The sequence below is a fragment of the Pygoscelis adeliae genome, unplaced genomic scaffold, assembly GCF_000699105.1.
Source record: "Pygoscelis adeliae isolate BGI_AS28 unplaced genomic scaffold, ASM69910v1 Scaffold3, whole genome shotgun sequence".
NCBI lineage: Eukaryota > Metazoa > Chordata > Aves > Sphenisciformes > Spheniscidae > Pygoscelis > Pygoscelis adeliae.
The window spans coordinates 85878-101039 of record NW_008824446.1 but is presented as its reverse complement, the minus strand read 5'-3'; the positions used below and the strand labels follow the sequence as shown (position 1 = coordinate 101039).

The following is a 15162-nucleotide window of genomic DNA, read 5'->3' as shown; positions in this document are numbered from 1 at the left end:
AGAAAGACTTCTGCAGGAAAGAAATGCCCCCTGCCTGCATGCCCAGTGAAGTTCTGGAAATTAGCTCATCTTACTGGGACCAAACCAAGCTCATTAAAAAAAAAAAAAAACAAACCAGGAAGAAAATGGTTAAGAGAAATTTTCCGCTTCAAAATGTGTTGCTATGAAAGGTGCTGATTTCAAGCCCTGGAGACCCAGGTTCTCCATCTATCCACCAAACAGGAACCACAAAAGCACGAGCACTGTAAGCAGCTTTCTCCAACCCAACCTGATAGCACAGAGGAACCCAGCTCCTAAAGGCAGACCAGAGAGTTGCTGCCTTTGCCCATTCAGTCCTCAGTTACTCAGCTCACATGCCAGCAGAGGTTCTGCAGGGATGAGGGTAATTCACATGTGGGGGTAAAGTGAAATACCTCAGGGACATTTACCCTGCACCACTGAAGTGAACAGTTTTGCTATGTATTTCAATGAGTGCTTCTAATTCAGGAGTGGCTTATTTTAATGGCAATAGCAGGCTCTGAAAAAAAGGGGTCTGTGTTCAAATGCTGGTGGGAAACCAATTAAGAGTTTCTAAGGCAGGTAAACAACGTTATTCCCATCTTAAAAATGGACCCACTGAGGAACAGAGCAATTCTACTGCTTGCTCACTATCACAAGTGATAACTTCTGACAAAGTTAAGAATACAACCCAGGAATGCTGACTTCCACTCCTGTGGTGGTTACTAGCCTACAATGCCAGGTGAACACATTTACCTTGCAACGTATCCTGAAGGGCTTCAATTTGCTCCGTCAGCCTCTGATTACAGTTTTTCAGGTGGTAATTTTCTAGCTCAAGCTATGAAACAACAATAATAAAAACTGAAAAATAATGCAAGACTGTGTGTGCATGTGTTCCACTACACAGAACATGTCTTCATCTTTATTACATTCAAGTGTCTGAACAGGAAAAAGAAAAGAAAAAAGGATGGGTGAGTCTACCGGTCACCTTGAAATCCTTCTCCTCAGCAGATCCGCTGGACAACCCACTTAAACACTTTGCTGTGCTTTCTCAGATAGCCTCTCTATTTACTGTTTGCGTTTCTCAAATAGGTCTTTTAATTTCCTTCCCTGCTGTTGTTTATCATTTACTCCTGTTCCAGAAATAACTGTCATGAAAGACACAATCAAAAAAACTATTACCCAGGAGGAACATTTTTCCCTCTCACCCTGTACGTGGTAAAAGGAGATTCCCTGGATCCAGGGGACCAAAGGAAAAAAACCCAACATTAAGGGTGCATTTACATTTGCAATTAGTGCACGAGTCTTTGCAAATTTGCCTTGTGTCTTTGCTTGAAGTGTCTCACGATACATTCTTAAACGCAGCAGTAGTGCACCCAAAGAGGTTTCCCTCTTGATGGTATCAAAGTTGAAATTGCACCTGTGGTGCTATCCAGAGCAACCCATTTGCAACACAGATGCACAGTCCTTCAGCTGGCAGTGGTCCACTTGAGTGTGGTATGTACCTAGAATCAGCATCTGGCACGAACTTCATTACCAGCAAAGACACAATGTGAACGTATGGTCCTGGATTCACAGCAGGTCACACCAAGTCAACCCCTGTGCTTCCTCCTTTGTGCTGCACCAGTCAGTAATGTAGATGCACCTTAAGTTATCTCATATAGGAGAATGAAAGAGAAGCAGCACAGCAGGTCGGTGAATTATCTAGGCAATCTAATAAGAGTACAAAGTCACATCATAACGCAATTAGTGCCCATAAAGACTGCTCCTTCCAACTCCAACAAATTCCCTTTCTGGCATAAACTGGGAAATCTATGGCTTTATCTTGGAATAAAAGGGAAAGACCAGATAGCCCCACTCACAGTTGTAAACTATTACTGCATCTTTAAAACTGCATGCTGACCCATTGCTATCTCTCAGTTTTTCTAGAGGGTATTGAATTAGGCCCAGATAGAGGCATAAGTCCACAGGATGGATAGGAGGGAGAGGTTAGACATGAGAAAGTGCTGGGCAGTAGGAAAACAGCATTAGTCAGAGATGGCAAATTAAGGAAGAGCAAAGGGCATGTGTTTGTGTCACAGCTGCTTTGTCAGAAAAAGAGACAGAAACTGCACCCAGAGGAAAAAAAAGGAGAGGCAGAGGAAAGCTAGGTGAAAGCCACTTGTGACCAGTAAGTCTTCTTCAGAGACTGCTTTCAGGCGTTAGTGACTTCAGACATTTATAGTTTACCCAAAGCAGTAAATAGCCCTCAGTAAGAGGGACTACTCTAGCTCTGCAACTGAGTGTGTGTAGGGCCAAACAAACAGAAAGCCTCTGTGGCAGATTGACTGTCTTCAGACTATTGTCCTACATAGGAGACCACTGGCAGTGCAGCCACTGTACCTAGTCATAGGCCTTGAAACCTGGCAGCAAGCTAAAGACTCACCTCTCTCAGCTTAAGTGTTACCCACTCTTTGATCTTGGCAGCTTTGTCTTGAACAATTTTGGCTTCCTCAGTCCTCAACTGTTTCTGTGCCAAAAAAAGATTACGTGCATTAGGAGAGTACAACTAACTGTTCTCAGTAAGTTACTGCATCAGGAGTGACTTAAACATTGAAGCTCCCATTCCAGACGTAAGATTTAAGACTGCTATTTAGATATTATTATTTAGCTGGCCTCTGGGGGGGGAAAAAAAAAAAAAAAAAAATCAAGCTCTAAGTTGTCTTACATGGTCCCTGGAGTCAACTTCAAAGGGTTGTTTCAAGAGTTTGTTGTGGAATAGCAAAATCCAGCTCAGGTAATGATTGCCCACCTACCATAGTTTCTTTTTAGCACAGTCTGCAACTTTTCCTGTTTTAGATGGTTTTGCAATGTTGCTGTTTGCTGTCAAGCATCTGTAGTGTTCCCCCAGCCTACACACACACACACATTGTTGGCTGAAGTTAGTTAGAATTAAGCAGTGCCTGTAAGTGATTTATAAAACAGGGTAATTCTTCCAAGCAAAAGGGATTCAATTGCTGCAAGCACAGGTGCAGAGTATAGACTTTAAAGGTGCATGAGATGGAAACTAATACCAACAATGTATTAAACACACACACAATATTCTCACTGAGAAAGTAAATTAAAAAATAATATATAGACTCAGGATAAAAAAGCTCCAAAACTTAACCTTGAAACACTAAGACCTGCTATGAGGTTGAGATGGTGTAAGTGGTTGTATGTTTACATATCCATTAAAACAGGTTCTAGTCCACACAAAGGTGTTATGGGAATACTGTTGATTTGCACAATGAACATTTTTCCCCAAGCATCTGCTTGGGCAATATTGCTACAACATCATTTTTGAAGCTGTGTTTTCTCAGCTATGTTTTTTTTCTTTTCTGGGAATTTCCTTTGAAAGATGCTGGATTGATACGATCACCTGAAGCCTTCTGTTCCTCTCCTGTGTGGCTTCATCAGAAGCAATGTCACTGAAAGGTCTCCTATCTACATAGTGATTTAGACAACTACAAGGAGAAATCGGTTCCAGGAGCAAGGAAGGAAGGGGAAATATACTCTGTATGGCACATTCAGCCCTGGTTTCTCTAATTAAATGGACAAAGGTAATACTTTCTGGTATTACCTGCTAGATTTTTTTTCTGATGTGAACAAATATCAGTAATTATGATAATAAAAATGTCAGTGCTTCCCTCCCCCCCTTTTTAAATTTTTCACACTGAAGAGTATAAGTTCACTTAACGAATACCATATAAATACATAGTAGACTGCAGGAAATTCCCCACATCTTTACATCACTTTTAATCACCACTTGCTATTCATCACCATAACTGCACATTTAAAAGCTCTTCCTCAAATATGTTTGCTGACTTTAAAATAGACCTTGGCAACATTATAGGTAGCAGTAACATTTGTAGTTGAGCATAATGAAGTAAAAGCAATCAAATCTGATGCTTCAAGAGGAGGATTTATTTAGTTTTTCTCCCTGAATATGGCTGTGTGTGTTCCTAATCGTCAGGTACCAGCTTTTGCTGGAGTCAGAATATTAGACATGCCTACTGCTCTGAAATGATCTGGCACATGTAGTGTATCTACCATAGTCCTCTGAATGTCCATCACATGGGTAATGCCTTTGAATCCCTCATGACCTGGACTTGACTCTGATCAGGGACCAAGAAGTAAAAGATTCAGAATATTGCTATGCTACACAGTGAAGTACAATGCCAAGATTTTATTTAGGGTCCTAATGTAGGATAGTGACATGACAACAGCATTGTCACAGAGCTTAGTAAGCCCTGCCTCTAAGCAGAACCAATTCACTCAGGCACCCGTAGATGCAGTTATTGTGCTTTAAGATCCAGAAGCAATTAGAGATTCTTTGTGTCCCATGCTATTGTGTGGTCCAGACATGACCTCAGTATTCTCTTACTAATGCTCTGAACTCCACAGCTCTCCCCATCCCAGTGAAAACAAATAGGATGCCTTACAGGGACCCTTAGTGACCTTTGAGCGCTGCCACTGTCCCATCCCACTCTGAAACTAAACCGGTGACCCTGATAAAGAGTGTTTCTTGTCTGACATTGTCAAGCTTCGGCTTTCATTTCTAGAAACTCATTTTGCCTCTTGTTGCTAGAATAAAAAGATTTCTACTAACAGAACATTTTTCCCCACTTGTGTTTTTTTAATAAAATTTTAATCAAATCACACCTTGCATTTTTGGGTAAATCAGAATTTCTTCCATCTTTGATTGCAAGAGCTGCTTCCAGACCTTGATCACTATTGTAGTTCCTTCCAAACACCTTCTTTCTATTCCAAAATGCAGAAACTTCATCTACATTCTGCCTGAGCAAGCTGGCCTGGGGAAGCGACCTGAAACCCAGAGTTTTACAAAGACCTAATGCCTGATGTCCACACTACACTTGGTCTGAGTAAGTTCAGACAGCTTACCAATCTATTTTGCCCTTGAAATAGGTGACAATTAGTTAAATGTAAAATGTAACTCAAATGACAAAGTATTTTTTTTGTGTAAAATTCTAATGAGCTATTTCCATTTAAAACTAATTTACTTAGCAACATATAAGAATACCTCATTCCTCATGTTATAAAGAGGACAGGGCAAGGCCTTTACTAGAGCTGAAATACAAGCCCTGCTGTAGATGTAGCTCCTTCCTTCCACCAGCTAAGAATGGAAGAGATTAAAAACTATCCATAGTGGGAAATAGCTCCTCGTTTATAATGAGGACATCTGACAAGAGACGAACTATGCTAAAGGTTTGCTGAAGACTGGGAAAAGTCCCTTCCCAAGAAGCAGCATATGCCGAGTTGGAGATGAGCTACATAATGATTTTGCAGAGCAATCTATATGCTAGGAAGCCAGAGAAATACTGTGACCAGACTCTAGCATTACAATTTAGGGTCTCAACACTGACTCAACACTAACATAAGGAAGTCCTTTAAGGACATTGACCGATCTCGTACAATGAAGAGACAAGGGCTACTGAGGCTGAATGGATGTTTTTGTCTGAAGAGAGAAAGGAAGGAGAGGATCTTGCACTGAGCAGAGCATCATTTTACAGCTGATCTGAAGGCAAGTGAGAGGCTAATACGTAATGGAGACATAATCCATACCTTTGACACACACATTACAGAGTCCCTCTAACACATGAAAGCTACAGGTCTCCCTGTAGAAAATATCTTTACCTGTTTTGCTAGCTGTGTCTCCAATCTGTTGATCAGATCTTCCTTTCCTTGCACTGTGCCCATCAGCTCTTGGTATTTCCTGTGCAGAGTGCTGTCTGATTCACTGGTCTTCATGTTGGCTAGTTTTATCTTCTCTTCCATAAGTCTGACCTGTAATGACAATCAGAGGGAGATAAAAAAAACCCCCACAAAACAATGCAAATGATGGAGCTACTTGTTTAGTGGTAAGATCCTAACTGAGAGTATTTGTGGGTTTCACATTTTTGAAGCTGGGAAAGGAAGAAAAAAAAAAACAAGACACACTTAGTTTATATCCACATATGTGAAAAGAACATTGTCCACTCATTTGTAATGCTGAAGCAGTAACAGATGCAAACTGAACCATGAACAGATAAACACATTGTAGATTGTGAAAAATTTGCACACTATTGGTCAAAGAGACCATACAGGCACTATAGTCTACGTAGACATATGGGCAAGGTACACCACATTTTCCTCCTTTGCAATACCGTGGTCAGCTTTTTACCCCATTCACTACCAAGGTATACACCACAAAACCCTGGCCATTTGCTTCAGATCAAGATTTCTATAGGGAAAAGTACTACGGAGTTCCTTCCTCCTCCTATCCCCAGCTTAGACAATTGTTTTGGCAACTTCTGGCTTTCTGACAAGTGTTTTCTCCAGACCTGCTAAGGAGTTACCGTGTTAGACATTTCAGAAGCTTTGCCTATCTTTGAGCTCCTGTCAGTGCCAACACTTCTTCATCTCAGCAGGAGAACCACTAATGTAATGCTCCTTCACTACAGACAAAGTTTCAATGCACTAAAATCTAGCTGCTGCTGAAGCCTTTCAGGTTTCTAACAAATTTTAAAAGCCTCTTTGCTTTCTTCAAAACCTATGTCTCTCAATATGCCAGTCTCTTTTATCATTACCTCATCCTATTGCAATGGATTATAAGACTTCATTTCTAAAGGTAAATGGATTTCCGCCAACTTAACTCAAACCCGCTAATTGCAGCATTTGATGACGGGAAAATATCCGGCTCTAACTGATCCCAGAGAGAATGAATCTGCAAAGAAACCAACTCCAGCCACCATTAATTCAGCATGAGTTTGGAACCAGGAAGGCAGAATGCAGGCAATGGTCTGAGCACTTCAGAGTCTGTGCAAGAGAGTTACTCATGCTCTGTTGAGCAGTCTACACTTCATACTTGCAGAAGCTGTGTTTTGTCCTCCTGTCTGCCTGCATTAGGCAGAGAAGCAAACTGCCTCTTCCTCATACTGAATCAGAAAGGTAGGCGCCCAATATCCAAGCCAGAAAACTAAGCCTGCTGAGTCGGATGTGTTTTCATTAGAGTTTAGGGTGATTATAGTAAAAAGAAATGGCCCCTCCTTTCTGTCTGATGCCCAAATGCTGACTGTGTACTAGAGGCTCAGAGAGGGGACTGCAAACATGTGATTTCCTTAATTGAGGTTGGCAGCTGCAGGGAGCCCACTGAATTAACAAATCCAAATGCCCCAGACTCCTGGAGAGAAAGATAACAAGGGATTTTACACTTGATGTGGAGCCCTCTCATTTGTCAGCTGCTTCTCATTCATGGTGAATATACTTGTTAGTGGAAGGGAATTGTCCTACTCCTTACGCTGTCACTTCTTCAGGCTGTCAGGCAGCAATGAAGTATTTCTCTAGGAACACTTATCTCTGGATGCGGATAAGGCTGCTGGAAAGGCAGACCCTACAACTTTGAGGGTTGCTAGTCTTTAGGACCTGCCAACACATGGCTGCAGAATTGCTGGTGGCAGGTGACTGAAGGCAACCCTCATTTCTGCTGGTGGCAGGTGAGTGAAGGCAACCCTCATTTCTCCTACACCTTCCCAGCCAAGTTACCCCTTTCTTGCCCATTCTCTGACCTGGATTTGACTTACTCTCCATCTACTCCCTTGCTGTCATTGCATCTTAACATATCATCGATGCTCTACTGCCATTGAGGTGTCTGCTACTATGAAACCTCCTTCACTGGCCTGTGGCAATAACTATATTTCCTGCTGGTGCTGTCACAGTGACAATGTTACCTTTGCCTGTTGTGGTTGTGTGTGGACTTACTGATACCACTCTCAAGAACAACTCTTGTTCTTGGTTGGCAATTGCTGATCTAGCATAGAGGCCAACAGCATGGTGACTAAACATAGCATCTTTCCTATATTTAAGCTGGTCAGAAAAAAATCTTGACATCAGTATCAAACTGGCATGGAATAGTATGTTCTGCAGACAGAATACCTTACCAGGTTCTTGATTCCTAGGCAATATGTTTCCCAGTGCTTATAACACTGCCTATTCAGTCCTTCACTACTGAAGTCCTCTTTGACAGCCATTCTTGGCCATCTTGCATGGCTCTTAGTTCTGTGCTTTAATCTCTGACTCAATGCTCAGCCTTGCAGCTCTTGTCCAGCTGGAGGGAGCTGGTTACTTCAAACCTTACCTTCATCAGTGGTCTGCAATGATGCAAGAGCTCAGACCATCCGGCCCTTCCCGGCTCTTTTGTTTTTATAATACTCCTTACAGCACAGACTACAACAGTCTGCTTCCCAAAGGTCCATTATTCTTTATAGCCTGTTCACAAGCTGAAGTCTCTCTCCTTCTCCATTGTTCAAAAAGCATAGAAGGACTAGCTTAGACAATATGCCTAATCTTTAGATGGTTACAGTAACGTGCAATGAATCCAGCTCTTACTGCTTTTCTCCATGGGCTCCCGAGCAGTAATTACTAAAAAGAAAGTCCAAAACAACTGATAGGTTTTGCAGACACACCCTTACTTCTTTCGCAGAACCTTCTCTATTTGTAGACAAGTCCTTACCAGTACTTTTAAGTATTTGTTTTCTGAGGACCTGCCAGGCAGCTCTATCTTTGCCCTTTAATCCTGAGGCACAACATCCCCTTCCTTTTCCATAGCCAAGCATGCCTATCATGGATGAGTGGGTAAAGGCTGAGAAGCTGAGAGGCAGATATAAGGTGCTGGTTTTCACTTAGGGTTGAACCTATTCAGGCTCCTGTTCGTAGCTCAGGCTCAAAGACTGGGAAGTAGACCATAAAAATCTGTTCACCACTGTAAATCAATGTTTCCCTAGCAGATCACAGCCCTGCAGAGTGCTGTCTGTATGCTAGACTGGAGGGAATTTAGAGTAAGTTCCTGCTTGGCTTGTACCAGAGCAACAATAAAAGAATCTCTTACCTGTTTCTCTGCATCCTCAGCTCTTTGCTCTGCTTCTATCACTCTCTGTTCCAATTCCTGCATCTTCAGAGCCAGAAGAGAAGGTGCGGAGAGGGGGAAAGAAAGAAAAGAAATTAATATCACCTGGAAATTCACCCTTTTTAATCAGGAATCTTCCATTTCTTGTGCAGGTCCACAGATCTTTGGCATCTTTTGGGTTAATTGGACAGCTTTGATCAGGAAAAAAAAAAAATCCTTTGACCTTTTCCAGTCTTCTGCCCTACTTTGAATTTACCGGAACTGTTTTCTCATTAGTGAGCTTCATCATTCATTACACGGGTCAAGGGAATAGTCCCAAAGTCTTGACCCCTTCTCTGCAATTTACACACCATGGGCTGTTCCTGCAAGAAGCCTGTCTACAGCACGTCATTCCCATTTTTATTTCAGCTAGGATTCATTCACAATGGTAAATAAGAATGAATACATCTTGGAAAGCTCACAGCAGGTTCTCTACGATGCCACATTATAACCAATGAATACTTTGCTTTGGCTTCAAAAGCATCACAGGCTCATAACTGACAAGATTAACAATGATCTTAATTTTCCTATGCTTTTTTCCATTTTAAAGAGCTTTGCAAACTGACAATTCTGTGATTCTTTATCTGAGTATTGCTGCTGTTGAAGTTAAAGGACACTGAATAGAATTTTCTTCTACATGTATATAAATCACTTCATTCTCAGTGAAATGCAGATGTACCCAGGGTTCCTCTAACAACTTACCACTAGAGCCCAGCCTTTTTTTTTTTTTTAATAGCAACTTAGGATCTCATTCAGTGCTTGCAAGGTTGTCTTCCTCCACCTGCCCTGCTTCAATGGGTCTCAGATTTAAGCCCAGTAATACAAAGTCAGTGACACTAAGTTTCATCCACTAAGCTGCAAAATTTGAGAAATGCTTCACAGAGTTTCCAGCATTTACTTGTGTTTTACTAATGAAGGAATGACACAGAGCAGCTTCAGAAGATTAAAAGAATCATGCTTCAAGCAGAAAACAAACTATAAGGGGAACTGAGCTCCTTTTCTCTCCAATGCGTTTTATGATTCTTGATAAAGCACTGGAGCCAAGTATTCAGGTTGGTCACTACGAGGACCAAACCAATACTTCTGAAAATGGGACTTATTCCTCTTGGGTTGATCACCCAGAATGGAGATGTCAGCGTTCCTGTGTTTCCATTGCCCTTCCTTCAGATGGCAATAAGACAACTCTTCTTTTCATACATACACATTGATCATAAGAGCAGGCTGACACCTATTGACAAACATATCAGAAAGGTACATATATGTAGACACCCCAATGGTCATATAACTAAAAAAGCCATGCCATAGCAAATTCAAACCATGAAGATCAGGAAGTGCCATATTTAGCATGATACCTCTCAGGTTTGCTTTTTCAGTGGAGCAATCAAGGGCATCACAGTCTATGGAGCTTAATATCCAAACCAAGGGCATTTCTTTGGCGGAGGAACAGAGAGATGCCACAGAAGATTACACAGACAGCCAAAGCTCCTCTGACAGAAGATCCAGCCTCTGAGAGTCTTGGTAGAGACTGAGCTCAAGGCAATCTAACGCTGACAGCAGTGGTCTGGGTTATGATATGAGTCTGTGTCCATTAGGAACAGTGATCTACCCATGCATTTATCTATTAGTCTCTGGATAGTCATCACCACAGACAGGTAGCAGCAAAATATATTGGTGAAAGACAGGTGCTAACTGGAGACATAATACACCTTGTGAAACAAAGACTGTTTATGACAGTAGCTTCAGAGTCAATGGCCTCTGCTAGTTTTCTGATTAATTGACAGGTTCTACATTCACAGCACAGAATTTAGATGAATCTCTGGGCCTTTTCCCAAAGGCTATGCTCTTAGACTAATAATTTGATCCTCCACAAGGCAGGCGATCTCCATGAAAGACTCAGGTTATTTTAAGAAGATAGTACTGTTCTGACTGAAAAACTCCTTGTTGTCCCAGCCTCATGACAGTTTGCTTTGCATTGCTAGCAGTCCTGGTTCCTGATTAGGAACAGAGAATGTATGTTGGGACCATTCCTGATCACAAAAGAGTTATGAAACTTCTTGTGCAAGCAGTGTGACCTGGCTAAGTTCCAGTCAAATCAATTACTTTTGTCACCCTAATTCCCTCCGTAGCCTTAAATGAACTTGTACTTTTCTTAACTTCCTGTACTACATTGTTGGGTTGCCCTACTATGAACTATTAAATAACTGCTGTGTTTCTCATGTACACAAAATGATTACTTCACCCATCCCCGGTGTCAGCTGTCTCACTGGGGCACATTCAGATTTAATACATCCATGCTTGTAAGGCTCTTTCAAATCCTTCAATGAATTAATAATAATGCTTGGTATTTACAAGGGTCTTTTCATTCAAAATGCTTTATAATTTGACAAATGCTACTAAGTAACTTGACCCAGGTCACAAAAAAACTTAGTGACCAAGCCAAATTCAAGTAACTCTTATCCCAAACATTAGCCCAGACAGCTTGTATGGAGAGAAATGGCACAGTTGTATAGCCATGCTTGCATGAGAGGAAAAAGGCTTTTTCCAAACGTTCATTGTTTATTGAAGTAAGACAGAAGCAGGTTAAAAGCTACCCAGATGGCCCTTCTAAAAGCTGCTAAAGATCCTCCTATCAACCATTCACACAGGCTTTCCCTCTCCTGATAGCTCAGAACAGCTAAATAAAATTGAGTGAAAAAAAGTTCCTGCATGTCTCAGCCTCATTTTCCTCCTGTTGTTCTCTTCCAGAGCCCACTCCTAACCAGGTCATCTCGCTGCCAAGGCAACGGCCTGCTATGTCGCTCACCAACAGAGGAGTATCCCTTTCTTTGTGTGTGTACGAGAAAGAGTGGAAACAACTGCCTGTTTCCAAAGAGACCAGATCCCTGCTGATGTCCACAACAAGGCAGGACCCAGGGTCTCATGCCCTGCAGGAGTCCAGCAAAACGGCAGAGCTTTGTCTTGGAGGCCAGGGGCTGGGGTCCCTCTGCCGTGCCGACCCCCAGCCAGGCTCTGCACAGCTTGAGCAGCACTGCTCAATAGCTGAGACTAGGTTACCAATGTGGAAGTTCACACCATGTGAACTAGGGCACTGGCAGTTAAACCGTTGGGTTTTAAATTCCTCATGTTCTGAACAGCGATCTAGATTATTCAATCTAAGCAGATTTTAAAAATCTGAAGTATTTAAACTGTTAGCGCGCATTGTACTACCAATGCCAGGCATGAGAGGTTGGGTTTTTTTGTGAGTTAACATACTAAAATCTGCTTTAAAAATCATAAACTTGATTATAAAGACTGATTTAAAGTGTGGGGGATCAGGTTTCCAAGCCTTTCAATCAGCAGCTTCCAGACCCCTGAGACAACCTAGCTAGTGAGCAAGTATCACACCCCTGTTAACACTGTTCTTCACTTTCACTGGCAAAACCACTTTTCTTTTTTAATTAATTTTCCTGTTGCTGAAAACCATACCAGAGGATCTCAGGGGCAATGCTCACCACAGGTTTGCAACACAGCTTCAAACTGTGCCCATTTCACATTTTTAAAGATCTCCCCCCTAACCTTTTTGAAAATGCAGTACTCTTTCAAATAAGTCAGAATCTCTTAATTCTCACAGATAGAACTGTAAGAAAAAAAACAGTCACAGTTGCTATAAAATATATCATAAAAATCCCTGGAGTTGGCATCACTATGCATAAAGCATGCACCTCCTTCAGTTCTGCATCACTGCCCACCTGAGGGGGAGAAGGATGCAGCGTGGACAGGAGCCCCAGTTGCTGTGACTGCTGGGGAGCCCTGTGGCGACTGAGGAGGAGGGAAGAAAGGTCTCCGAGCAAGTTGTTGCAGAGCAGTTGGGAACCTGAGGCACAGGACACTTCCCAACAGCAGCATTCAGCATAAGCATTGTGTGTTGAGCACCTGCTCTGCCTCGACTCCACCTGCATCAGGAGAGCCTGCCAGAGCTGTCCCACAGTCCCTGAGGCTCTCCCCTTCCCACATGACGTTCAGAGTAGGGAATTGCAAACCTGCTAGCTCTTTGACCCTTCAAGTAAGCCTACAACGGCACTGTACAAGTAGTTACAGAGTAACCTGATCACTGAACCAAGCTGCTCCTTAATCTTAACAAAGGGAACATCATTTTGACTGAAAGGCTGGATTAATAGCAGCCAGGCCCCTTCCTTGAGGAGCCCCCTGAAGCAGATGGCAATTTCATTCTCTGCCATGGCCCACAAACCTCCCTAAAGAGATAGTCAGAAGATCTCTGGCAAGTCTGTTCTCCAAAAAGAAAGTTTGATAGGTGGGTTTCTTTGTTTTGTGTGGGGGTAATCAGGAAGTTTCTCAAAGCAGGAATTAATAAAGCACGAGGCCACAGATTCCATAATGCAGCAAGTGTAGAGTATCGCACATGAGTACTGGTTGTCTTTACCAGACCTTAGCGACATCTATGCATCTATTTTTTTAATGCGCCTTCATCTAAATGGACTTTACAACCACTTTCAGTGTTTTCCAAGGTAAGTAATCACTAAGGTCCATCTCAGCAGCTACCTTGAAAAGATGAAAAGGGTGCTTAGAATTGCATAATTTCTTAAAATATGAAGGGTGGAATGAATGTCTCGTGTAGTATACGGCATTAGTGGAAACATAACTACAGTGAAAGCAAGGATGAAAATTGCTCCACTCTGAAGTGGATGTCATTTGGATGTTTTTACATCCAAAACCAACAAACAAGAATATACACATAAAGTTACATAACAGAGAATGGAGCAAAAGTGAGTTTAGAACATATCAAGTACAGCTTAAAAGCATTTGGAATAAACTGCAGTCAGTTGTAAAGATTTCAACTTCATTAGCAAACTGTGACTGAAGTAAACTGTTCTCACCTTCCAATAGTAATTGAATATCTGAGCAATCTTGGACTGGACTGTGATAATGTAAGCCACATTCTGAAACAAAGAAGGAACCCCACAGCAACATACAAACTTGGATTTTATGCAAATTAGAGGTTAGTGAAAAAGCTTTAATTCAAATTGAAAGAATAACTCGACTTAAGGTAAAGAAAAAACACCAAAAATCCACATCATGATAGAAAAAAAAAAGCCCAAACCACAAAACACCCAACAAAACCCTCAAATCTTTGCCAGTCCTCTCCCCTAGGATTGCAAATGAGTTCACTTAGTGTGCTTGAAAGAGATTAGTAGGAGATGCCTCTAAAACCAGACAGATGCCATGCAAGTTTCTAGCACCCAGAGCTCAAAGTATCCCCAGAATGTTTTGACTGGCTATGCAATGTTAGTCTAACACTATAGCAGTACATGTACCCCTGTCCAGTCTTTTAACATTACAGCGTAATTTGCACTCCTGTAAGCTTTTCTATTGCCAGTCAAGTCCTGATCCTGCTGTTCTTATCCAAAATATCCATCTTTGCTCTGCAGCTGCCTCAGTCACTTTAGATACCCAGAATCTTGTCGGTACAGTGTTTTCTAGTAGAATCCTAATACCTGGGGATTTTTCAGTAAACAAGGCCAAATTCTTATTGCCACTCTGACAGGCACATCTCTGCATCTCAAGTGATAAGCAGCTTGCAATGACATACTGTAATCAAAGAACAGATTCCCACCGCAAGTAACAGTTTTATTGGATGGCTCAGCATTTAGGGATTTTTTGCTTTCATACCATAACTCGGTGCAAAGTAGAAGAAGCCACCACTGCCTCACCTTCTCAGCTAACAGCTCTCGGATCTTGCTTGCCTGCAAGCGGAATTTGAAGAGCTGGGACTCCAATGCAAGGCATCGTTTTTGCCAGTCCATACAGCTGCCATTCTCCACTGTGAGTTCTGACATTGTGAAGTTAATCATCCACTTGGGATGTCGTCTGAGGTGCTCTAAAAATCCTACAGAAGAGAAGGGAAAAATATGCATTTTAGGCCAGCAAACTTTTCACCCTTTGTACCTAGTCTTCCTTGGTCCATCTTACCATGGACTGGTAACAAAGGCCATTTCTTCTGCAAGCAGAAGATGAAATGGTACTATCCCAAGTTATTGATATTGTCCTCTGCCAGAGGTCACTTTTAATGGATAACAGATAAATATTCAAATAAACTTTTACCTTTAGAGTAAGTAAATAATTTACCAATGCATCATACTGTATATTCCACAAACAGTCTTACTGCCATCCTTACAGCCTTGCTTAGCATCTACCTATAGACTAGG

The 15162-nt window shown here is 41.8% G+C and overlaps 1 protein-coding gene across 1 annotated transcript in view; it reads right to left on the bottom strand.

Annotated features, from left to right (window-relative positions):
* PLEKHH1 (pleckstrin homology domain containing, family H (with MyTH4 domain) member 1) overlaps positions 1-14793 on the bottom strand; it is a 45913-nt gene extending 31120 nt beyond the window's left edge. The window contains exons 1-5 of the mRNA XM_009320968.1: positions 14668-14793; positions 8903-8965; positions 5674-5823; positions 2423-2506; positions 754-835 (exon numbers count right to left, since the gene is read on the bottom strand). Coding sequence (XP_009319243.1) covers positions 754-835; positions 2423-2506; positions 5674-5823; positions 8903-8965; positions 14668-14793 — 505 coding nt within the window. The remainder of the gene's footprint in view (positions 1-753; positions 836-2422; positions 2507-5673; positions 5824-8902; positions 8966-14667) is intronic.
* Between the last annotated feature and the right edge of the window lie 369 nt (positions 14794-15162).